Source organism: Microcebus murinus, chromosome 18 (assembly GCF_040939455.1).
Source record: "Microcebus murinus isolate Inina chromosome 18, M.murinus_Inina_mat1.0, whole genome shotgun sequence".
Classification (NCBI taxonomy): Eukaryota; Metazoa; Chordata; class Mammalia; order Primates; family Cheirogaleidae; genus Microcebus; species Microcebus murinus.
In genome coordinates, this window is record NC_134121.1 from 41,816,173 (window position 1) to 41,842,187 (window position 26,015).

At 51.0% G+C, this 26,015-nt stretch overlaps 1 protein-coding gene and 1 pseudogene across 1 annotated transcript; both read right to left on the reverse strand.

The window, feature by feature from the left end:
* Positions 1-332: 332 nt before the first annotated feature.
* Positions 333-1,918, reverse strand: LOC142861956 (uncharacterized; annotated as a pseudogene).
* PGAP3 (post-GPI attachment to proteins phospholipase 3) lies at positions 333-15,937 on the reverse strand. Its single transcript, XM_012765903.2, has 8 exons — positions 14,955-15,937; positions 13,703-13,800; positions 12,759-12,911; positions 4,210-4,272; positions 3,212-3,273; positions 2,714-2,850; positions 2,244-2,448; positions 333-2,083 (listed from the first exon to the last, which is right to left on the reverse strand). The coding sequence occupies exons 1-8, from the start codon at positions 15,133-15,135 to the stop codon at positions 2,020-2,022; spliced, it is 963 nt and encodes a 320-aa protein (XP_012621357.1). The 5' UTR covers positions 15,136-15,937; the 3' UTR covers positions 333-2,019.
* Between the last annotated feature and the right edge of the window lie 10,078 nt (positions 15,938-26,015).

The window sequence follows — 26,015 nt, forward strand, 5'->3', positions numbered from 1 at the left end:
TAATGGTGCAGCCCGGCTCAGACCAGAAAGGGGGACAGTAGGGGAACTTAGGAGACTGAAGTGGAATTTGCAGGTGGTGGGGAGGTAGGGGGTATTGCAATCTAAGCACAAAGGCCAGGGCAGTGAGAGGGAAGAAGTGGCACCAGCTGCCTCCCCCCCAAGCTGGACTTGAGCTCTGTCCAGCTCTGCACCTGGTCCAACCCCCACCCCCAGAGGCTGGGGTGGAGACTCCACTTTTGTCTACTGCCTCCAGGCAGCTCTGGGTCCTCTCCTTCCCTCCAGCGCCTCCTCCTCCCCCAACTATTCACAGGAATGAGCTGAGCAAGGGTAGGTGAGGCTGAGAATTGATTTATTAAGCATGTCCCTTGCTACCCTCCTACTTTAAAATCATTTTCAGTATCAAAAGAACCTAACATAGGCCACCCAAGTCCCTGAGGTTGGAGTCCTAGCAAGCTCCCCTCCCTCAAGGAGGGATGGGGGGGCAGGAACAAAGCCAAATCCAGTCTCCCTGCTCCAATCAGAGACTGCTTTTGGGATGGAACGTTCTGGAGCTCCACATTCTACTCTTGTGTGGCAGGACTGTGCCAAGGCTGCTGGTAACCGGCAGGGGGTCACCTGTACTGGGATGCAGGCATAGTGTGGCTCCTGCCTGCCCTGGGGCCCCCTGGGACAGTTAGCCCCTCTTGGGAAAGCAGAAACCAGACCCAGCCATAAGCTTTCTCCCCTCCTCCCTCAGATCGCCCAGTCCCTCCCAGAAGTCCAGGCTGTGGCAAAGGGGCTGCCAGTAGGGAAAGGGGGGTGGAGGGGGAGCCCAACTATACCAAGGCAAGGAGACAGGCTGGAGAAAGCCCCAGGGATCCCCATTTCCCTTCCTCTGTCCCTAAGGGGCTGGTTCTGGAGGATGCTCTTAAGCTGTGTGGGGGCCCTGTGAGGTTTGGAGGGAGGTGGCAAAGGGGCATGGGACAGGAGCACATCCATACACAGGCAGCCTGGACACCTGCCCCCCACCCCCGCCAGAACATGGGGATATCATGCCTGTCTGCCTGGCTGGGGCCTCAGGCAGAGTCGGTGCCCAATAATCAACTATTGATGGTGACATGATTTTCCCATCTTGCCCCAGCCTCCTCCGACTGTGTGGCGCACTCACCTGCATCCCCACGCATCTGACGCACCTCATGCTCACGTGCACATTCCCCTAACCCACGCTAACCCACCCACCCCTGAACACACACACTTTGAACCTGCCCCCTCCCCGCCAGGCACACACCCCACGCTCCACACGGCACACCCCAGCCCAGCCTCACACACACCCAAGTCCATGCTCACAGCCCACCCAGATACGCAACTGGTCTGGCCCACACTCCTGGACATACTCATGTGCAGACTCCCAACCAGGACAGCAGCACAGGATTCTTGTCCTGAGCTCGCAGGTGTCCTGGCCCTAAAGGGGAATGTGATGAGGCCTCCTGGGAGTCTGGCTGGGTGAAACTATCAGGGTGAAACCCCTCCCCAGTCCCATGGGGAGAAAGAGACTGGCCTTGAAACTCGGCTAACCAAAGAGGAAGCATCCAGTGCCACCTAGTGGTGCCCTGGGGGAGGGCAGGGGGTAACCGAAGGGGACCCCACTGTTTCCCCAAAGGCAGGTAGTGCCTGGCGTCCCAGGTGTACCTAGGGCTCTGGGACCCAGCCAGGCAGCAGGGGATCCGGGAGGAACCTGCTGGGGAGGAAACAGGCAGCTCTTCTCTGAGGAGAGCTAAGGACACACTCAGTTCTGTCCAGTTCAGCTCCAGAAACCAGAGGGGCTACCCGTTCTCCAGCCCCAGATCCTGGGAGGCCATCCCCAGAACAGGCTCTAAAGACCTTTGAGGGCTAGCAAGGGGGTGGGCTAGCCACATGATTCTGGGCCCACATCCCTCATGTCCAAGTTCAAGAGGCTAAAAGGAGAAAAGAAATCATCGCGAGGGTTGAGGGGAAAAGGGGAGCCATCAGGGAGGGGGCAGGATCCTGCTCCCAGGGTCCTCAGTCCAGCTTGAACTTGGCCTCCGATTCCTTCAGCAGGTACAGGCTGTCATCTTCCAGAAAGCTGTGGGCCGAGGGAGGAGCCCACTGAGGCAGGCAGCTCTGAGAGCTCCCTCGGGGGCGGGGTGGGGGGAGTGCAGCAAGCTGGGAGGGGGCGGATGGGCGCAGGAGCAGGCAAGGAAGGGCACAAAGCAAGTAGGCGCCAGGCAGGGAGTAGCACCAACCTGAAGAAGAGGACGTGGACAGGGATGGTGCTGATGTGCCAGATGGCATGGGCGTCCAGGACCCAGAAGAGAGGTGGGAAGTCGAGCAGCTCAAGCAGGGACAGCCCCTGTAGCAGCAAGACCACTGCCACGCACTTGCGCACGTGAGGCAGCCGTCGCTGGTTCCGCAGGCACCAGGCCAGCCACCACACCATGTTCACCAGGCCTGGGTGCCAGTGGGGGCAGGAAAAGCTCATTCCCTGGACTCCTTCTCCCTCCCCAAGGCTACCCCCAGCCCCATGCTCTCTGACCCCAGGATCATCCTCAGGCTCTCCCAGCCTCTCCTCTCCCACCTCAAATTCTTTCCCCTTCCTCCACCCTAAGGGTCTCTCTAGAACCTCCTCCAGGAATGGAACCAACCCTCCCACCCACACCCCAAGCCAGCAGCTTTGCAGATAGCCCAAGGCCCCTGAGGCCTCAGCCCTGCTCACCAATAGCCACGTTGGCTGCCAGGTTGTAGCCATAGTCGAAGCGGATGAGGCTCAGGTAGGAGATGTGCGCGGTCAGCATTAGCAGCAGGAGGGCCCGGAAGGCACTGGCCACAGCCGGGCGCTGTAGCCCCACGGTCCTGCCCCACCATCACCGTCCAGAGCTGCTCAGAGGGTGGGCGGCCCATCCCCAGAGCAGCATCCCCTGAAGCATCTCCTCCCCTCAACATCAGTATGTGCTCTCTGAAGCCACGAAGCCCTTCCCCCACCAAAACAGGCTAGCTGGACAGGCCTCCCGCCTCCCAGAGGCCAGGGGCCAAGTGTTACAACTCCTAGTAGGGAGCCAGGGTCCCCCAGTGCCGCCAGAGTCCCCATCCAGGACAGCCCAAGGGGGTGTTGGGAGACCAGGCTCTCAGGGCAGCACCCCCAGGAGAGGGCTGGGTAGCCCTTTTCTGTCCCTAGGGCCTGATTTTGGCCCTGCAGCCACCAAGGCAAGCTCACCTGACACAGCACAGATACACTGAGTGCAGGATGACGGTGGAGGCACAGAAGTAGTCCATTTTCTGAGGACAGGGAGAGCCGTGGGAGCCAGTGTGAGGGGAGCAGGGATGGACAAGGCTCCACAGAGAGCAGGGCCCAGAGAGGACACACAGGGATGGGGGCAGGGAGGGGATGGGGGTCCCGGGCTTGTCATCAGCTGGGACCGTGTCTCTTGCTCCTTCTGCCTATTGCTGTTTCACTCCTGAATTGAACAGGCTGACCCTTGAGCTCACATTTTACTTTTATATATTTATTTTTGAGTCAGAGTCTCACTTTGTTGCCCAGGCTAGAGTGCCGTGGCACCAGCCTAGCTCATAGCAACCTCAAACTCCTGGGCTCAAGCAATCCTCCTGCCTCAGCTTCCTGAGTAGCTGGGACTTCAGGCATGTGCCACCATGCCCGGCTAATTTTTTCTATATATTTTTAGTTGGCCAATTAATTTGTTTCTATTTTTAGTAGAGACAGGGTCTCGCTCTTGCTCAGGCTGGTTTCGAACTCCTGACCTTAAGCGATCCTCCTGCCTCAGCCTCCCAGAGTGCTAGGATTAAAAGTGTGAGCCACCTCGCCTGGTCCATTTTACAATTTTTTAAAAATGTGCCAAGCAGCAAGGCTTCAGAGGCAGCGGTGGAGGGTGGCCACCGCGGAATGCAGAGCCCAGTCCAGAGCTCGCCAGCTGTGGACTCAATCCGGATTGAGCCCCTTTACTACCTGGGTGACCCTGAGCAAGTTGTTTCGCCTCTCCAAGGCTCGGCCACCTCCTCGGTCAGAAAGAGGCAACAATCATACCTATCTCACAAGGTTCAAATGCAGCCCAAGTGCACAAATAGGCCTGAAACGCCTCGCTCAGAGTACATGCCCCTCAGAGGAGTCAGCTACAGCCCAGAGCCCCGCTCTGCCCACCCCTCCTGGGCTCCTCTAAGAGAGTCCCACGCAGGAGGGGGCGCTGGAGGGGCACTCACCTCTGTGAGGTTGGTGTCCCTGGTGTGGAAGACGGTGGACCAGAACCAAGCGTTGAGGGACACCTGAGGAGGGACGGGTTGGTGAGCGCGTTACCCTGGGGTCGGGGAGACCCTCAGAGGGTCACATCCACCTTGCCTTCTGGAAGGGGCTCTCTGGGGTGAGAAATGTGCTTTCCCCTGGCCTCTGGGGGCCTCTGAACAAATCCGTGTCCCTCCGCCCCTTCCTAGCCTGGTTCCCCATGGTGGACTTCCGGCCAGCCCAGGTCCCCAAGGCCACAGGGGGCTGCAGCCTCTACAGGTTCCCAGGTTCCGGCCTGGCCTGGGAGCCAGTTCTGACAGAGCCAAGTTCCTCGGTTACTCAATCCTCAATCGCTAAGACAACAGCCCCCAGGGGCCTTGCCTCCTCCCCCAACCAGCAGGTGATGACAGCCCCACCCGGGCCCAGGGGAGCCAGTGACCTCAGCCTCTGGGGGCGGGAATGAGGTGGGTGGGGTGGAGGGGCTCAAGCCAGCTTGGGGTGTGATCTGAGGGAGGGAGGATGGGAGGGAGATGAGGCCGGTCCCACTGGGGCCCAGTTTCTGAGCAGGAGGGTGGCCAAGGGAGCCTAGCTTCCTCCTGGCTGGGCCGGCCCAACCCGCCAGACCAGTGGCTGCTCCCCAGCCCTGGGAGGAGATGAGGGATAGGGCTGGAAGGGCCCTGGTGGGCAAGGGCTGGCAGTTTTTTCAGGGACTGCTATGTGCGGCAGAGGCCCAAATTACTGAAATGGGCAGGAGGAAGGACCGGGAAACCTGTGACAACCAAAGGAAGGAACAGCGGGGCCAGGCCTGGACAGGCCTGCAGGTGGGGAGGGATGGCTAGGATGGGACGGGCCTGCAGATATGGGAAAAAGGCCAAGAGCTGCTCGCACAGACCTAGCATGACAGGAAAGCAGGCCAGGCAGGGGACAGAGGAAGCAGGGCAAGAAGCCACTCTCTGTAGGGCACTGTAGCAGCAGGGTCCCTGGTAGGATGAGTTCCCTAGTGCAAGACAGGGGAGCTTAGGAGAGAATGGGAAGAGGTGGAGGCTGGGAAGGGCTCTGTCGCAAAGCCAGTCTGGCATTCTCACGATGCCAGCTTGGGAGGGCTCAAGGCAGCAAGGTGCGGCCTGCCAGGCCTGGGCCCTGGGCTGGGCTTACTGCTTGTGCATCCCTTGACCTGGGCAAAGGCCCTGCCCTTTTCAGCCCAAGCTGCCCCTGGGACAAATCAGCAGCCTAAGTGAAATTTTAGTTCCTTCCCAGCCCTGGCATCAGGTGACTTGGTCTAGGTCAGGTTGCTTCTTTCTTTGAGGATGGCCACTTTGTCCCTCCCACCTGGCTCAAGGCCCCTTCCACAGAGATAATCATGGAGGCCTGGTCTGGAGGCTGGAAGATGTGACTGAGCCTGGCAGCTTCTTTTTTTTTTTTTTTTTTTTTTTAGACAGAGTCTCACTTTGTTGCCCAGGCTAGAGTGAGTGCCGTGGCGTCAGCCTGGCTCACAGCAACCTCAATCTCCAGGGCTCAGCGATCCTACTGCCTCAGCCTCCCGAGTAGCTGGGACTACAGGCATGCGCCACCATGCCCGGCTAATTTTTTTTTATATATATATTTTTAGTTGGTCAATTAATTTATTTCTATTTTTGGTAGAGACGGGGTCTCGCTCAGGCTGGTTTCGAACTCCTGACCTTGAGCAATCCGCCCGCCTCGGCCTCCCAAAGTGCTAGGATTACAGGCGTGAGCTACCATGCCCGGCTGGCAGCTTCTTTGACACTGCTCCCACAAAGTCTGCAGAGCTTGGGGTCAGGACAGGGAGAAGAGCAGGCGTGGGCTGGAGACAAGGTCCAGGCGATTGTATGGATCAGGTCTCCTGGGCAAGCCAGGAACAGGGACATCCTTAGGGAGGAGAGTGGCCCTGGTGCCAGTATGGGAGGAAGGAGGGGAAGGCAGCAGGGACTGGCAGCCAGCCAGGCCTCCTTGTCACCCACAGCAGGAAGGGGGAGGTGACAAGAGGACTGAGCTAAGTGGTGGCTGGAACACCCAGAGTAGGGTGTGTGTGTTCATGTATACACAAGGGGCCACAGGCCATGTGAGGGCTGTTCAGTGCCCTGTCCAACCACCTCCCCGGGTGCCTTCCACTTACAGAAACCCACCTGAAGCCTGGACTCTGCACCCCTGAAAAGTCCCCTCTCCCCTGGGCAGTGTCCCATTTTGGGGGTGCTCTTCTTCTCACCCTCTCCTCAGATTTGGGAGGTACTGTCATTAAGACTGCAAGCCCTAGAGCCAGACTGCCAGGGTGCAAATCCTGGCTCTGCATTTCCCGTGTGTCCTTGGACAAATTATTTAGCCTTGCTCTGCCTCAGTCTTCTCATGTGTAAAATGGGAATAATCACAGTGTTGATAAGGATTGAAGGAGCAATGCAAACACAGTGTACAGCATGGTGCCCAGGACAGGGAAAGCATTAGGTATTATTTCACTCCACTTTGCTGACCAGCACAGAGCCCTCCCAGCTTTTCAAAGACCTGAGACTGAAGGGGCCAAGTCTACCTCCCATTCTCCTGCAGGCCAAGGACATCTAGACAGAGAAGGGGCGGTCTCCCCAGCAGCCTAGGCCCACCTCCACAGCTCCAGGCTCAGGGCAGAATGTCAAGAGCAGGGGTCCTCGAACTTTTTAAACAGTTCACTGTCCCTCAGACCGTTCGAGGGCCAGACTACAGTTTAAAAAAAGCAATGAACAAATTCTTATGCACACTGCACATATCTTATTTTGAAGTAAAAAACAAATGGGCAAAAACACCCTCATGTGGCCTGCGGGCCGTAGTTTGAGGACGCCATGGTGGAGACTCCATGAAACAGCCCCTGCCTTCAAGTCCTGCTTCGGCTCCTAAATAGCTGTGTGACCTTGAACACATCACTTATCATCTGTCAGTTTCAGCTACCTCATCTACAAAACAGGGTTCATGACAGTACCCACCGCATGGGAGGGTCGTGAGAACAATGTCTGCAAAACACCTGGCACTAAGGAGTCACTTGGTAAACGGTTGCTGTTACTGCTGCCTGGAACACGGCAGATGCCCCATAAATGTCAATTTCCTTCATTCTGTCCCGTAGACTGACTCTCACCACTTTCTTTCACCTGACCCCCAGCTTCCCTTTCTTCAAGGGTCACAAAATTCAAGGTCAAACCATGGAGCCCCAGGATCTCTCCATCCCTGAATGTAGACACCGCAGCTATGGGAAGAGCCCCTCCTCCTCCCGAGCCACTATCCCAACTAGTATGGACCGAAGAGATACCAGTTCTCTGCACTCAGAGTTTGTCATCAAGATGCAGGGGGGACAGATGGATGTGGAAGGAAGGGGAAGTCCGAGATGCAGACTCCGACTGCTCTCAGGCTCCTCAGCCGAGCTCGAGTGGAATGGGGCGCAGATGGGCTAACTGGCCAGGTGGGCGAGGGGCTGCCCAGTGGGCACCGAGCACTGCGTGTGAACACTGAGGAGAGGGGGCGGCCAGGGTGCCCGTGGGGGTGGAAATGGAGGCTGGGCAGAGGGAGAGAGAGCAAGAGGCTGTTTCAGTCTGTTGGAAAATAAGAAAATTGAGACAAAAATATCATAGCCGTGAAACTGGTTGGATGCCAAGTGAGCCAGATCTGTCAGGAATTCGACCCCAGCGCTAAGCCCCAGTGCTCCAGGCTGTCATTGACACCGTGGTGGTAGGGACAAGTGGGTCTTTAAATAGCTTGGTGTCTCAGAAATGGGGAAGGCAGAATGTTAAATATGACGCCTGCTGCCATCCTGCCCCCCTCACCAGGCCACAGTGTCTCACCCCTTGCCTCAGGGAGGGCAAGCCTGCTCCTGCTCCCTCCTGAGAGGGGGAAAGAGGTGGTGGAGAAGCAGGAAGGAGGGCTTTTTCCACCATCAAAAAAGATATCTTGATTTCCTGCTATTGCTTGTTCCACTGTTCTTGTCTGACTGTTGGGAAGTCCTTCCTGAAGTCTGACCACCATTCTGCTACAGCCTTAACCTACCTCTTCTTGTAGTTTCCTCAACAGAGGGAGTGCACAGTCAGTCCTTATACCCATAAATCATCCTGTGAAGACAGTCTGGAATTCCCTGCCACCTCTCCCCCTTATCTCTACACTTGAGGACCTTTCCTTGCTAGATGAAGGGGTGGGGGATTGGTTTGGCTCCTAGCTTTGGCAGAGAGCAGGGGCCCCCTGCACCATGAAGTCAAAGGGCCACAGTGTGCAGAGCTTTGGCGGGCTCCCCACCCCTGCCTGGTGGCTGCCAAAACCCAAACCTAAATGACAAGGCAGGGGCCGCCTTCTTGCACCAAAGCTCCTCATTTCCCAGAGAGCAGACGGAGATGCTCCTCCTCCAAGATCTAACCTGGAGCAGGTGAGGGGCCTTCCTACCCCACCCCAACAGAAATCAGGAGCCCCACTGCTCCAGAAGACCCAGCCCAGGACAAAGTCCACTGCTACGCCCTCCACACAGCTCAAGATCCCTCCCTCCTGCAGAATCACACACACAGGACTAAAGGTCAACTGGGAAAGCCAAACTAGGTCATCAACAAGACCGTGGGCTCTGAGGCTCTGTCCCTTAAGGGCCTAGTGGCATGAGGGGTTCCCATATCCCAGAACCCTATATCCTATAGGGTACCCTAAGACACAGACTCCACCTATCTGCCCTCTCCCACTCCAAGTCTCTTGCTCTTTCCCTAAGGGTCCACGGTCACCCTGGACTGCAGGATACCCTGGGAGGTGTGACCCCTTGCCAAGAAGGAAGCTGAGTCCCAGACACCATTGAAATGAAACAGGGAAATCAAGACCAGCATTGTGAAGGGACCACTGGCCTCTGGCACATGTCATAAAGACAAAGGCTGGGACCCTCTGGGGTCCCCTCAGATCTGTGGTCTACCCCAGGGGGCTCTGAGCTTTGTTCAGAGAGTTCAGGCGGGGCTGTCCCATGCTATCTAATGGGGCCGGGGCAAGGGGGCGGTACAGGCAGTGGGCCCAGACAAGCAGTGTCCCTGGAAGAACCCCAAGGAAAAGGGGACAGGTGCAACCTCCTCAACTTCTCTGCCCTTCCTGCTTTCTTGGCCAAGACCAAATTCCCTTCTCTGCGAGAGACCTACAGAGGAAGTGGTGGCTCTGTCTCACCCATGCCTGTGACAGTGTGTGCGGATGCCAGGCCCTGCCTACATCAGAGCCCCTGGCCCTCAGCCTGGCCCCCAGGGTCCTCTCTGCTCCATCTCTTGTCCCTCCGCTCCCCTAGACACAGCCACGCTGGGGCGAGACTGACTGTCCCTCGGTTGCCTGGCTCAGTCCCGAACATGGCCAGGTCCCACACGTGTCCCTCAGGCCTGGAATGCTGGAATCCAGTCTCCTCTCCCCTGATATGTACATGTCTAAGCCCCGCCAGGCCTGCAAGTCCCCATGAAACCTCTCCTCCTCCTTGGGCTTCCCTGGCAGATGTCCCTAGCTGGAGGATGTGGTCTCCCAGCCTCACCCCCCCCCCCCAGGCCTCCCTGCCCAGCCCCCTGGGCTCTGCCTGCCAGACCTGTGCCTCCCACTATCTTTAGCTCCCCGGGGCAGGGGCTTCAGCCTCTACAAGTGCTAAACCCCATCTCTACCCACAGCAAATGCTCCACGAACATTCATCACAGGGCAGGGAGGCAACCCAGAAGAGGGACAAGAACTCAGGCCCTGGGGTCAGACAGACCTAGATGCCAACCCTATCTCCACTCCTTGCTAACTTGTTAGTTGTTAACTTCAGGCAAGTTTTGTTCCCTCTGAGCCTTACTCAGAGCTCATAGGAGTGTTAGGAGGATTAAACATGAAAATGTATGTAAAGTGCTTAGGACAAGCCTGTCACATGGCTAGTGTTGCATAATTCATAACGATTATCATTAACAGTTGTTGAATAGGAAGTATAGCGAGATTCAACACTTCCCAGAGGTTCAACAGTGACTTACCCCCTTCTGGTGCCCACCTCCCAGGTCCAAGGCTCAGCCTGGACTTCTCAGCATACCCCTTGCTATGCTATCAGTTTTCTTAAGGTCCTTAGAGACCTCTGGGTCACCAGACCCAGCAGCATCCTTCAGTTCTCATTTAAACTGACTACCTAGTAAAATTCAGGACACAGACCAGTCTCTCCTTCCTGTGTTTGTCCCAGGGCTTCCCCAGGCACACGATCTCCTAGTTTTCCACCTATGCCTCTGGCCACTCCTTCTGTCTCCATTGCTGGCTCATCCTCTGATCTCCAGCCATTAAGTTTGGGGGTTTCTCAGGGCTCCATCGTAGACCCCTTCTCTTCTCACTGTCCAAGTTCTCCCTCTCCTGAGGTGATCTCACCCACACTCAAAGCGTCTATCGCTGTCTCATACGCAGAAACACAGGGGTCATCCTTGATTCCTCTCTCCCCATCTGACCCGCCGCCGAGGGCTGTCAGCACAGCCAAGACGGTGAAAGTGGAGACTCTGGAGCCAGACACCTGGAATCAACCCTGGCTCCATGACCCAGGGGAAGCAACTTAACCCTTTCAGTCTGTGGTTTCCTCCTCTGTAAACTGGGGATGATAATACTACTACCTCATAAGCTGTGTTAAACAAATGTCATGGGGCCCACTGAATGGGACTGAGCCCCTGCACTAGGCCCCAACAGAACAGAGCAAACTAAAATGGAGTCACTCATGCTCAATGCCACATAATCAAACTGAAACTTTAAGGAAGCAGATAGAGTCCTAAATAGACCGCTTTTTCCTGAAAACAAGAGATTTTAGTCTACCTAAGTCAGCATAAACAGGAAGTACTCTCTGCTTCAACCCTTACAAAAAAGTAACCTGATGTTAACCAATCAGCCTTTTCCCCCTCTATTGTTTGCCTCCTTCTTCCCACCCTAGAGAACCCACTGCTCCGCTATCGCCCGGCCGGAGCTCGCATTCTAATTTGTAGAATGAGAACACTGCTCTGATTCATGAACTGCAAATAAAAGCCAATTGGATCTGTAACTAAATTTGTTGCGATTTTGTCTCTTGACACTTGTTACAAGATAAACAAGGTTAATATTTATAACATGCTTAGAATGGTACCTGGAATACAGTCAGAGCTGTGCATATTAGTTAAATAAATAAAATAAATTTTTTAAAAATTTCATGTCACCTATAAAACACATCTCAAACATACTTCTCTTTAATGTCCAAGATCTGTGTCACCTCTCTAGTCTAGCTGCTGGGCTCTGTGCTAAAACTACCAACTGGTCTACTGCATCCTCCCGCCCCCTCCAATCTGTTCTCTATACAGTAGCCAGAATGAGTTTTCCAAAGGGCAAATCTATTCATGAAACCACTTCTCTTCCTAATCCTCATTTAAAATCCCTTGGTGCTTTCCGATGCTTTGAGAGTCAAGATCTACAGCATGAGGCTCTCCGGGGGCTGGCCCCATGCGCAGCCCATCTGCCCACCCATCTCACACCCCCTCCCTGGCTTCCTGTGTGGCAGGCCTCCTGGTCTTTCAGGTCCTCAAATGACCCTCACTCTCTCCTCCCTGTGCACTTTCTGAGTCTTGGATCCTTGAGTGCAGCCTTTTGACTTAATCCAAATTTTACAGAACAAATTCTTTTAATAAAGGGATCTGTTCTGTAAAATTTGGATTCAGTGGAGGGGCCGCACTTGGGGATCTGGAGGGCCACATGTGGCCTTGAGGCTGCAGGTTCCCCATCCCTGGTTTAGAGGACTCCCCCTATTCTCCTCAAATTTAGGGACCTTTTTTATGTACTTCTGGGTGTCCAGCACCCAGCAAAGTGCCTGGCACATAGTAGGTTTTCAGCACGTGAGTGAATGGTTGCTGTGACAGCAGGAAGGTGAGTGAGTGTGGATTTTTTCCCTAAAGGTTTATAGGGATAGTTCTGACCAGAGACATGCACTGCATTCTCTGACGCTCACACCCTCCCCAGGACTGTCACAGTTCATATCTTTACCCTAGTCCATGCCTCTCACACAATTCCAGGCCCTGGATACTGACTGCTCAGACCAACCACACTGAGGCTGACAGCCTTCTCTGGGTACTCAGATGGACCCATACCTCAGCTTCTGTTGGGGACTAGGCTGAGCTCTAGACAGAGTCCTGTGGCTGCCGCTGCCTAGTAGGTCTGGGCTAGAACTGAGATCACTCCCAGTCCTGCAGAGGGGTCCCTGGAAAGACCCACGGTCCCAGCATCCTCTCTACCACCCATCTCCCTTCTGTGTTTGTAAACTTCCCTACTGAGTCTTTTAGTGGCTTCCTCTTCGGGATAAGAACAATGTCTCTTTCCCCTCTCCTTCCTAAACCACCTGGCCTGGGACTCTGCTATAAAGGTAAGGCCTAATTCAGCACCTTCCCTGTTTTCTCTCCAGGTGTGACCACCCCACAGCTGCAAATTTAGCCCTGGAAAACAGAGGGTAAGCTGGGTGGGTAGAAGCCCTGTTGGGTATTAATAGGGATCTAAGAGTTCCTCCTTCCTAGACAAGGGGATACAACAGGAATCCTGCCAGGTTACCTACCCAGGCGAAGGCCACACAGGTGTGGTACATGGGGGAGGAGGCTGGCACAGAGGTACGGTAGCGGCAGAGCATCACCAGGCTGGCCAGGCCGTTGAGAAAAGAGGCCACGGCAGAAGCCGGCTCTTGAAAGAACAGGAACCGGGAGAAGGGCCACTGAAAAAGGAGCAGATGGAAGAGGCTTGAGGAGCAGGCAACCCCCAGCTGGCCCAGTCACACTTTTCTTGACATGTTGCATTAACAGGTTTCCAGCTGGCTCTTCAGCTCTGCACTTTGGCTAAAGCCTCAGGTTCAGTGCTTCTCCAGTGCCCAGGTAAGGGTCATGCCCCCTGGCCTGGCCAGTGCACACAGTACCGTAAGCCCTGATCTCTGGGAAAACCAGATGGCCAGTGTAGGTGGCTCACTGTGGCCTGGTGGAAGCAGCACAGACCTGCCATCCAGAAGACACAGGTCCCAATCCCTCCTCTACTGCGGACCATAGTCCTCTGAGCCTCAGCTTACTCTGTAGAAAAATGGGGAGAATAATTCCTGCCAACTTCAACAGGCTAGAATGAAATAATACTGGATCAAAAGGTACCAGCAAACAGTGCCTCACTGGGCAATCAAAGAAGTATTACTATTAATCCAGACCACTATTGGAAAAGCAACAGAAAACATGTCACAATGTGTCAGGAAAGTTCTCCCAGCAGCATGGTGGGCATCTCAACCACCCTAAGAATCCCAGCACCACTTTCTGAGGAGACTCCAAAACCTCCTGGATCTTGTAGCTCTAAATTCAGAGGCAGGTCCCATCCAATTATATAAAAACCAGCAAATTTGAGAAGAACAGGTACAAACACGTACCCATCACCCCATGCCTCAGATTGTTTGGACAGTATGGTCCAACTGGGGGGTATCTAACTCCTACCACACTACCACCATATACTCACCCTGACCCTCCAACTCACCTTGCCATGGAACTGAGGCACTTTGTGACCTTCCTGGAGGTAGAGGCCAACGGTGACCCACATGCACTCATACTTACAGTCGTCCGGACAGGTCCAGCCTGAAACAGACAAACATGGCCTGGTGGACTCCCCAGTACATAGAGGTACAAAGAGATCAGGAATGGGACCCAAGTTCAAATACAGCCCAAGAAAGTCTGCACGTGGGAAAGAACCAGAAAAAAATCTCAAAATTCTAGCTTCTCATTTAAATGGATAAGGGATGGAAGGGATGTGTCTATGTAGGTGTATTTTAGGGGTAGGAGTGTATAGTGAGCAAACAGAAATGTTTCTTTTCTTTTCCTTTTATCCAAGATGGTGATCTTCACATCTGATGGACTCACCTATGGAAACCTGGGATGTTTGTCTTCCTGAACACAGGATTTACTCTTATTCGCCAGGATGGAGCCCTTACTATCTTACCCTCCTCCTTTGAAAATGCAGCCCAAATTCTTCAGCCTGACTTTTGAGGATCGAAATTGACCTTATTTGTCACTACTTTTATGCCCTCTTCTCACTGAGTAAAGCAAGCCTGCTGGATGCAAAATGGAGGTAAAAAGGACAAGCTTGTGGTAACAGGTAACAGGTAACTGGCTGTGTGACCTTGGGCAGGGCACTTAACCTCTCTGAGTTTCTGTAAAACTAGGATTAGAGAAACTACCTCAAAGGGTCCTGATAAAAACTAACAGACTTATGACACCTGCTACATGGCAAGTGCTCAATATGTTGTTACCTTGCTCATTATGATTACAGGTCCAAATTTAATGTATCTGTCCAAAGCCCTCCTCCACTCAAAACATTCCAAGATGATCCCTGCCTCCATCCCCTCAAAGCCAGAGTAGATTCCTTACCATCCCAAATGCTTCTAGTGCTTAAGCTAAGAGTCTTTTAGGGCTCAATTATTCCTGTACCTAAGAAGGCTAATGTCCCGTGGGGACTGTAAGCTCCAAAGGGCAAGACCCTGGAGTGATTTCTGTGTCATTCCAAGGCTCTGTATCCAGTATGTATTTAGTAAATACCCTTTTGACTGAATAAATAAAAAGCAAATGAAAGCTTCTGGGAAAGTAAGCCAGGCTGATGAGCTCTCATCACTCAGGGGGCTCCACTCACTCACACTCATAAGAGAACCTGTGATGGGAAACTAAGGTCCAGAGATTGCAGACTACAGGGGCGGGGCCAAGACCAAGGGGCGGTGCTTACTATGGGAGGGGCTTACCTGCTAGACTCATGTAGATTGGCTGGCGGGAGCGGAAGTGCTTCAGAGCGCCCCCCGAGCAGTTCCGCTCTTCGCACTGGAGTACGCAGTCGCGGTACACCGGCTCACGGTCGCCCTGGGAGCCGCTCGCTATTGCGGCTGCCCCAGCTAGCAGCACCAGCCGCGCCGCCCGGCCGGCCATCCCTTCACCCTGGCTCGCCGCCGGGGGAGGAGCTTAGGAGAGTGTGAAACTTCCACTTCCGGAGTAACCGGAAGTTCCTGTGTTCTTTAGTCTACTCTCCGCTGACGTCCACTCAGTTTGAATAAAAGTTCCCGGATTTTTGTGGGTTCCTGCCCCGCCCCTCGTCCTTCTGCCATCTCCCGAAATTGAGGCGACTGGGTTAAGGGAAGGGGGACGCTCGACTGGTTAAAGAGCAAAATAAAGTGCTTTGTTTCTGTTTTTCTTCTCCAGGGTCTTTCTTTTTTGAGGCAGGGCTATTTTACTGTAACCAGCCCTATCGGATTTCACTTTCTAAATGCACCTGGAACTGTCAACTTCTCTCCATCTTTTTTGGCATCACCCTGGTTAAACATATCATCGTCTGTCACCAGGACAGCCGCAGTAGTCTCTTAACAGGGCTCCCTCCCTGTCTCTTTCAAAAATTAAAATTTGACCATGTCACTTTCTTTCTTAGAAATCTATAAGCACTATGATGTAATGTTTCAATTGGTTCTTAATTACCCTTAGGATACAATCCAAACTCCACAAGCCCTGCATGATCTGGCCCTTGCCCACTGATCTCTCTCACTCCTTTGTTCCAGACCCACTTCAAAGGGCCATGTCCCTTACACTTCCTAACTTTGTCCAGTCTGTATCACTCTCTTCTGCTTATTCTTCTAGTCTCAATTTAAACACCATCTTCTGAGGGTGATTGTTAACATCCTGTGTGTGATAGACAATGATCTGTTTTTCCCACGCAGGGTGAGACCTCTGTTGTCATGTTCACTACTTTATCTCCAGCATTAACACAGAATTTGGTTCATGTTAGGTGCTAAGTACGATTAAAAAAAAAAAAAAAGAATAACACAATTCAACAAAAGAGCTTGCTAGGTGCCAAATTCAGGGCTGTCAAGTTACCAGTGTGGTTCTACACTGAGATAAGAAAGATGTAATATTTCAAAGAAAATTAAGGAAGACACTTGGGAATAGGATACTTGCTTTAATATCCCCTCTCCCCACTTCCGCTGCACTACCACTGGTGCCCCGCCCCTGTCTCATTGAAGCCTTATAGCTAATGATCACCTTTCTTTTTCCCCTACTTTCTTCACCCCCTAGTAAACTTTTCCTTTTTATCCTGGGTGGTGGAATGAGCAAGAAATAACTTCAGATTCCATTCATTTCCTTACTCAGCAAACATTTCCTTATCCCTTAGCGCTAGCACCTTGCTAAGCAGGGCACAATTCCAGGAGGCACCATTCACATTGCATTTTCTGTGAATGGTGCTCAGGCGAGCACCATTCACATTGCATATTCTGTGAATGGCAACTATTCTAGTTAAATGTTACATGAATAGTGTCCCCTGGAGTTGACCACCCAGTTGATACTGACTGGGAAACTTACATGAATAAAACAATCACTGAGCCCTCCAGGAGCCAACTAGAAACAATCAAGTGCTAATACTACTTTGCATCTGACAGATCAGTCCTTTTACAATACATTTTTAAATATTTTCATTTAGTCCTTACTATAATTTTGGAATGAATGTATCTTTTTATAAGAATCCCCATTTAAAGATGAAGACATTAAAGATTAAAGAGGATGAAATCCTCACAAGGTAGGGATTCTCTCTTTGAGAAGACTTCTAGGTAGGACTCTTAAAACTTTTAAGTTTTCAATTTTGAAGACCTCATCCTATATTACGTCAAACATATTAAAATGTGGCAATGCCCCACATTTATAAATAATTTACAAATAATTATACATAGTTGAATTGAGTTGCTGTTAATAGTTGACATTGCTACATTTATATATATTTAGTAAAATATTAATTTTTATAGATTTCTTACCATATTTTGGAGCTAACAATGAAAATCTGTTCAGGTCTCAAGCATTTCAAAGGTCCTCAAAAATGCATGCCTACATACCTGATGGACAAAACAAGCTGGAGGGGGCAATGGATACTTCTGTCCCGTTGTTCTCTCCAAAGATGAGTTATTTTCTCTCTGGAACAGCTCTTGAGAATTTTCCCCGTCAGCACAGCCCCAGACAACAAACAATCTCTAGATAAGAGTTACCTAGCCTTTCTCTTTTCCAACTTTCCAGCCTGGATCCCCCACTTCCCTATTGAGCCCCCTTAGCTTCATCTGCTTCCTAACTTAGCTTTCAATGTGAGCCACAGCCATCAAAATCATAGATTCACTCCTTCAACTCAGACTTATTAAGCCCTATTGTGTCAGCCATTGCACTAGTTTAAAAAAAATAAATAAATAAAATAAAATGGGCCGGGCGCTGTGGCTCACGCCTGTAATCCTAGCTCTTGGGAGGCCGAGGCGGGCGGATTGCTCAAGGTCAGGAGTTCAAAACCAGCCTGAGCAAGAGCGAGACCCCGTCTCTACTATAAATAGAAAGAAATTAATTGGCCAACTGATATATATATATATAAAAAAATTAGCCGGGCATGGTGGCGCATGCCTGTAGTCCCAGCTACTCGGGAGGCTGAGGCAGAAGGATCACTCAAGCCCAGGAGTTTGAGGTTGCTGTGAGCTAGGCTGACGCCACGGCACTCACTCTAGCCTGGACAACAAAAGTGAGACTCTGTCTCAAAAAAAAAAAAAAAAAAATGGAGGCTGAGACGGGTGGATTGGTCTAGGTCAGGAGTTCAAAGCCAGCCTGAGCAAGAGCAAGACCCCGTCTCTACTATAAATAGAAAGAAATTAATTGGCCAACTAATATATATAGAAAAAGTTAGCCGGGCGCATGCCTGTAGTCCCAGCTACTCGGGAGTCTGAGGCAGGAGGATCACTTGAGCCCAGGAGTTTGAGGTTGCTGTGAGCTAGGCTGAAAAAAAAAAGGAAAGACAAAGCAAATAGTATAGTGTGCTAAGGGCTCAAAGGCAAGCTGACCATATTCTTAGAGAAAAATTGGAGGATAGTCTACAATGAGAGTTTCTTATGCATCAAATATTTATTGAAGTTGACCATGTGCAAGGCTCTGGGAACAGAATTATGAACAAGGGACTGTCCTTCTCCTGGTCAGAGGAGGGAGACAGGCCATAAACAAGTATCAAACAAAAGATTAAGGCCGGGCGCGGTGGCTCACGCCTGTAATCCTAGCACTCTGGGAGGCCGAGGCGGGCGGATTGCTCAAGGTCAGGAGTTCAAAACCAGCCTGAGCGAGACCCCGTCTCTACCATAAAAATAGAAAGAAATTAATTGGCCAACTAATATATATAATATAAAAATCAGCCGGGCATGGTGGCGCATGCCTGTAGTCCCAGCTACTCGGGAGGCTGAGGCAGGAGGATCGCTTGAGCCCAGGAGTTTGAGGTTGCTGTGAGCTAAGCTGACACCACGGCACTCACTCTAGCCTAGGCAAGAAAGCGAGACTCTGTCTCAAAAAAAAAAAAAAAAAAAAGATTAAGATAATTTTACTGCTAATGTAAGAGGACATTGTATAACCACTATGTAGGATAATTTGGCACTATCAGACTGTGAAATATACATATGCTCTAACCCAGCAATTTCACTCCTAGTATACATACCTACACAAGCTTTCTTATACCTACAAAGCTCAAAATGATGTAAGTACAAAGCTATTCATGGCAACATTAGTCATGATTTTTAACAACAACAAAAAAGGGAAACAACCAAATGCTCATCAGTAAAGAATGAATTACAGTAATTGAGGGAGGTCCATACAATGGAATGCTGAACAGAAATTAATAGGAATTGGGCAGAATTATAAGTTACAAACATGGAAAAATCTTCATGATATTTTTGATAAGTATAAAATGCAACAGTATGTGCACACAACATAAATATTAATACATTACCTTGTGAAGAAAAATAAGAACATATAGTATTATATTTGTTATTTTAGATAATATCTAGAAAGATATATTAAAAAGTAGAAATAGTTATTGCCTCTGGGGAGAAGTGGAACTGTGTGTTTGGGCAACAGGGAAGTGAGTACTTACTTTTTGTTCTTGTACCTTTAAAATTTTGTACTATCTGTATATACAATCAGTTGAAAACAAAGAAAAAATGTAAAAACAATTATGTGTAGTAACAGACAATTATTGTGTTAAATACAGTTAACGGTTGAATAACACTCTTTGAACTTGTAGAGTTTACTTATACTCAGATTTTCTTCCACTTCTGCCACCCCTGAGACTCTTAGACCACTGGACCCTTCTTCTTCCCCTTCTCTTCCCTCTCTTCCTCCTCCTCCTCCTCAGCCTAGTCAAAGTGAAGATGATAAGGATAGAGACCTTTATGATGATCCACTTCCACTTAATGAATAGTAAACATATTTTTCTTCCTTATAATTTTAATAACATTTTCTTTTCTCTAGCTTATTTTATTATAAGAATACAGTATATAATACACATAATGCAAAATATGTGTCGATCAACTGTTCATTATTAGTAAAGATTCTAGTCAACAGTAGACTATTAGGAGTTAAGTTTTGGGAGAGTCAAAAGTTATATGTGGGCTGGGCGTGATGGCTCATGCCTGTAATCCTAGCACTCTGGGAGGCCAAGGAGGGAGGATGGCTTGAGGTCAGGAGTTTGAGACCAGCCTCAGCAAGAGGGAGACCCTGTCTCTACTAAAAATAGAAAGAAATTAGCCAGACAAGTAAAAATAAAAAAATTAGCAGGGTGTGGTGGTACACACCTGTAAGCCCCAGCTATTCGCTACATGGGAGGCTGAGGCAGGAGGATTGCTTGAGCCCAGGAGTTTGAGGTTGCAGTGAGTTATGATGGCACCACTGAAACTCTACCCAAGGCAACAGAGAGAGAGACTGTCCCCACAAAAAAAAAGTTATATGTGAATTTTTGACTTAACAGGGTGGGGGTGTTGGCGCCCCTAACCCCTGCATTGTTCAAGGGTCAACTATATGATTGGATAATATAGTAGTGACATCAGGGAGAGCAGAGGCATAGGGAGGGAGGGGGGGGCCTACTTTGGATTGGGTGGCTAGGAAAGGCATTTTTGAGCTGAAACCTGCATGACCAGAAGGAACCAGCTCTGTGAACACCTGGAGGCTGATTGTTCTAGGCTGAGGGAACAGCCCCAAAGGCAGGAACAAGCTTGACATCTTTGAAAAACAGAAAAGAAGCTGCCAGCTGGAATGCAATGAGATTCAAGCTGCAGCCAGAAACCAGGTCCTATCAGGTCTCAGGTCATGGTAGAGAGTTGAGGCAATGGGAAGCTGTTGAGGGGTGTTTTAGCCTTCGAGCAAATGACATGATTTGATTTATGTTTAAAACATTTGCTTTGCCGGGCGCTGTGGCTCACGCCTGTAATCCTAGCTCTTGGGAGGCCGAGGCGGGCGGATTGCTCAAGGTCAGGAGTTCAAAACCAGCCTGAGCAAGAGCGAGACCCCGTCTCTACTATAAATAGAAAGAAATTAATTGGCCAACTGATATATATATAAAAAATTAGCCGGGCATGGTGGCGCATGCCTGTAGTCCCAGCTACCCGGGAGGCTGAGGCAGAAGGATCACTCGAGCCCAGGAGTTTGAGGTTGCTGTGAGCTAGGCTGACGCCATGGCACTCACTCTAGCCTGGGCAACAAAGCGAGACTCTGTCTCAAAAAACAAACAAACAAAAAAAAAAACATTTGCTTTGACTGATGTGGGGAAAGCTAAAGCTAAAGGATGGTAGGGGGGAAAGAGCAGCACTCAGGGTGATCAAAGGCCAGTGCTGTAGCCCAGAGGAGAAATGATAGAGGCTCATACTAGCTGGTGGTAGAGGCAGAAAAAGCACTAAAGTATTGAAATAGGAGTTGATAGATCTGAAAGAATGATGGGATGGAAAGCACAAGGGAAGAGAAAAATCAACAATGTGAGTTCAGTGAATGAAAACATCTGAAACTGGAATTGTCCCCCAAAATCAAGACTTTGTGATTGCCATAGTTGTATGCTTCTGCAAGTTTCCTAGTCTCCTCTTCCCCAAACCAAAAGCCAGAGGCAAGAGCATCCTTATTCACACCCAATGGGCTATACTTCCCACAGCAAGAGGGGTGAGCCTGGGGTCCGGAAGGGCCAGGGGAGAGGTGGAGAAGAGCAGGGGAAGACACAATGCTCGTGACACAAGGATCTGGAATCTAGGAAAGGGATGGCTCAATGGGGCTTTCAAGGGACAAGCATGGTGGTTAAAGGGGTCACTTCCTCTACACCAAATTCTAAAACATGTGACCAGTAACCATTCTGTCTAACTCTCTATTTCAGATGGTCAAGTGAAGCTATATTCAAGGCCAGAAGCAAAGCGACCCTCTGAGGAAAGACCCACAGAAAAACTAAGGGCACATGCTAAATGACCAGCACAAACACAATGACAACACCAAGACAGCCTCGTGTGCACAGGCAGTGATGGAAGTCCCATGTACCGTTGTGCACATGCATAACAGTGGGGTGAGTCCAAGGACAGAAGAGTGCTTTCAGTTTCAGCACAGCAGCCTGGGGAGAGATGAAGGCAAACTCCTGGCGCCTTGGGCCTGCCTTCCTGAAAGGTGGTGAGGGGGGCTGAGGGAGGGTCAGCAGGCTGGTGTCAATCCCTAGGGCTCACTGAAGGCCCAGGGAGTGGCCTCCTTGTGGTGAGGCTATAAGTGTTCATAAAAGGCCACCTTTAGGAAGTACCAATTGTCTTACCAGAAGCTTCTAAATTATTCTCCTTTGGCCCCAGGTAGGCTACAGTTTGTGGCCTGGACCTCGGACTGTGGACCAGACCAGCTCCTCCCTTTTTGTGTTTGTTTACAGTCCTCTGACCCCAGGCTGGCTGGTGAAGCAGGTAGAAGGAGGAGACTTTGGTGCCAACACCCACACACACACACCCACACACACACACACACACACACACACACACACACACACACACACACACAGAGGCTCCTGTGTCCCACTAGTCTCAGGGCTGGTCAATGATTGACTAGCATTTCACAGGCCGTTAGTTCCAGACCCCCAGCTGTTGACCCTTAGAGGTCACCCTCTTGAGCCAGAGCCTGTCCTGCCTCTTCGGTGTCGTTGGTCACCCTGCGGCCCACAGCCCGGGTTCTCGGGCAACTCGCTTCTGCCCTGATCCGGGTTTGCAGCGCTGTGTCCCACGGTCAGCTCCCCTCTCCCCAGGCCCCTCACTAGGCCCGTCTCCAGCTCTCAGGCTCTCCAACAGTCCCGTCCCCCAGCCCCCTCTCGTCCCCCTGAGACTCCCCCTCTCCGTCTTTGTCCCTCAGACTTCCCCTTTCCTTGGCTCTCCTGCCAGGCCCTGCTGGAGGGACCGCGGAAGAGAAAATCGAATCAGCAGCGCCCACCCCTGCCCCCCCCCTCTCCTCTTGTCAAACCCCAGACAAGGTTTTTTCCTCTTCCTTCCCGGCTCTGAATGGGCTCATTCTCTTTGGGAGGCTCGGCCCCTTGGAGCCACCTCCCCGGGGCGTGAGTCCTGACCCCGGCTCCTCCCCCAGCCGCTCGGGCCCCGCCGCCGCCCCGCCTTCCCCCGACCCACTGGGCCTGAGCTTTGTCCCGGCGGGTCTCTTCCCGGGATTTGGGGTGTGAAAAGGGTGGGCTTGCCGGGGCGGGGGCGGAGGGGGAAGGGGAGAGGCGGGATCTTTGCGGAGGGAGGGGCCGTAGTTATGCGGACTTCTTGGAGGAGCCGCCTCTGGCTCCCTGCAGGGGCCTGGGGAGAGGGTGGGCTCGTGGCACCCTTGGTTGGGGCTCTTGAGGTTAATGGGGGAAGCCAAAGCCTTCGAGGCTCAGCCCCCGGGTCTGCTCTGTGACCTTGGAAAAGTTACTTTACTTCGAGAAATCTCAGGGCTCCTCTTCTGCAAAATGGGGAACGGTAACACTCCTCTAATAAAGAATGAGGCTCGCGGTCAGAGTGGCACACAGGAGGGGTCCAATAAAGGATGGCGTCCAGAGCCGCTTTCCCGGCTGGACTAACCCTCTGGGACACGAGGGCAGGCGATGGGCGGGGAGAAGGGACCCCTTTAACCTGACTCTAACATCCTGGTGGGCTCTCTAAGGCCGCATGCACACTAGCTCCGGTGCAAGCTGTATGTGTATGACAAGTGACTCTTGGAGCCAGGTCAGCGTATCCCCTTCCAGAAGGGCTGGTTAGTGCAGGACTGAGGCAGGTAGACTAGGTCCAGGGCTGGATGATGAGGTGAGGGTTAGGGGCTGGTTTTGCTGGATGCTCAACTTTTCCCATCAGCTCTAAGAGGTCCTGTGCAAATTGCTTAACTTTTTTTTTTTTTTTTGGAGACAGAGTCTCGCTTTCTTGCCTAGGCTAGAATGAGTGCCGTGGTGTCAGCCTAGCTCACAGCAACCTCAAGCTCCTGGGCTCAAGCGATCCTACTGCCTCAGCCTCCTGAGTAGCTGGGACTACAGGCACGAGCCACCATGCCCGGCTGATTTTTATATTATATATATTAGTTGGCCAATTAATTTATTTCTATTTTTATGGTAGAGACGGGGTCTCCCTCAGGCTGGTTTTGAACTCCTGACCTTGAGCAATCCTCCGCCCTCGGCCTCCCGGAGTGCTAGGATTACAGGCTTGAGCCACCTCGCCCGGCCTCTTTTTTTTTTTTTTTTTTTAAACAGTCTCACTTTGTTGCTCCAGCTAGAGTGAGTGCCATGGCGACAGCCTACATCACAACAACCTCAAACTCCTGGGCTCAAGCGATCCTGCTGCCTCAGCCTCCCAAGTAGCTGGGACTACAGGCATGTGCCACCATGCCCGGCTAATTTTTTCTATATATATTAGTTGGCCAATTAATTTCTTTCTATTTATAGTAGAGATGGGGGTCTCGCTCTTGCTCAGGCTGGTTTCGAACTCCTGACCTCGAGCAATCCGCCGGCCTTGGCCTCCCAGAGTGCTAGGATTACAGGCTTGAGCCACCGCACCCGGCCTGCTTAATTCTTTTGAGACTCAGTTTCCCTGATCCACATCCTAGCCCTAACCCTAATTCAAGAGAAAATAGAAATATTGATGGCCATCCTGAAGGGCTGCTGTCCCCACATATGGCAATATTTCTCCAACATTTGTGACAATGATCCAAGGAATAAATCCATTTTATATCATCACCCAGGACATACCTATAAAACCACACCTTATCCTTACTACATGTGATGTGCTAGAATCATTCTGTTCCATTCTGTTTCTTTAACAACAAAAAAAGACTTGTCTTGATCAAATTGGTTTCACAATCAACTTTGTAATGAATCCTAACTGGTTAGAGCCAGAAGGGCACTTACTATGGGGTTTAAGAAGGGCAAGCTTGCTTCAGGCCCCTCATTTGCATGCATAAACCTAATTTTGGATTTTTTATATTCATAACATTATATTCTTTTCTTTTCTGTTCTTCTTCTTCTTGTTGTTTTTTTCTTTGAGACAAGGTCTTGCTCTTTCACCCATGCTGGAGTTCAGTGGTGTTATCACAGCTCACTGTAACCTGGAACTCCTGGCCTCAAGAGATCCACCTCAGTCTCCCCGAAGTGCTGGGGTTACAGACATGAGCCACTGGGCCTGGCTGTATTCCTTTTCTTAAAGAGAGTCCCCCAAATTTTATAAGCTTCAGGTCCCACAAAACCTGGATCTGCCCCAGTATACCTGAATCTGGGACCAATTATTGAGCAATTATGTGCCAGGTACTGTGCTGAGTGCTGCAGGGACATTATCTCCTTTAACCCCTAGGGCAATTTGCCAGATGCTGTTTTACAGAGGAGCAAACTGAGACCAGAGAAGCTCAGTCACTTGTCCCAGGTCACACAGCTAATATGTGATATATTCAAGATTTGAACCCAGGTCACCTTGATCCCAGAGTCCCCTGTTCTCAACCCCTCACTGTGGCAGTGCTTGCCTATGACTGTGTTCAGAACACGGAAGCAAGTTAAGAAATGCTGGTGTCAAAAAAAAAAAAAAAAAAAAAAAGAAATGCTGGTGTCAGTTGGTTCATTCTCTAGTCCCTGATAGGTGCCTCTGATCCCCTCTTGACCAATGCAAGTGTGTTCTTGGCTGGGGCATTCCAGTGAGATTTGACAGATTTAACAAATAAAAATAAGGATGCCCAGTTAAATTTGAATTTCAGGTAAACAATGAATAATTTGTTAGTATAAATATGGCCCATACAATATTTTGTTGGAATTTCCAACAAAAACATGCCTGTTTTCCATGCCTTCTCCTACCACCAGGCCTTGGGAATAGATAGGGTCAGGGACTCCAGGTGGAATATAGAGTGTGGAGGGGGACTTAAGCAGGTTAATAAATGGCAAGGGACAGAGAAGAAATCTTGAATGAACTGGGTACTGAATGTTCCCACAAAGAAACAAGAAGGATGTACCTGAAGGATTGAGATGGAGGTCTCCGCAATGTGACTGTCTCCTCCCAAATGTGTACACCCTCTGAAGATCATGCTTTTCAGACTGGACAAGATACCCAAAAGATTTGGGAAGACATGCCAGGCAGTTCTGGACGCCACGAAGTAAACACGACACACCCCCGTCCTTGACTGTCAATTTTACTTGAGGATGTGGTGGGAAAACCATTATTTGATCTTAAAACAAATAGGCATGCGATGGAGTAGGATGCAAATTCTCCAGGAATGTTTAAGATAAAACCTGATACTTAAAGGGGAGTTAAGAAGGGCAGCCTAGAGTGTTGGCCCTCCTCTCCCCGGGGAAGGGTGCAGAATCGCCCTTCTCGGTTTTGAGGGAAATGTGTGAGAACTGCTGCGGGCAACCCAGGCGTCCGGGCGCTGGGAGGGACGCACCCAGGCCTGCGCAGAGAGGGAGAAAGTGAAGCTGGGAGTTGCCACTCCCAGACTTGTTGGAATGCAGTTGGAGGGGGCGAGCTGCGAGCGCGCTTGCT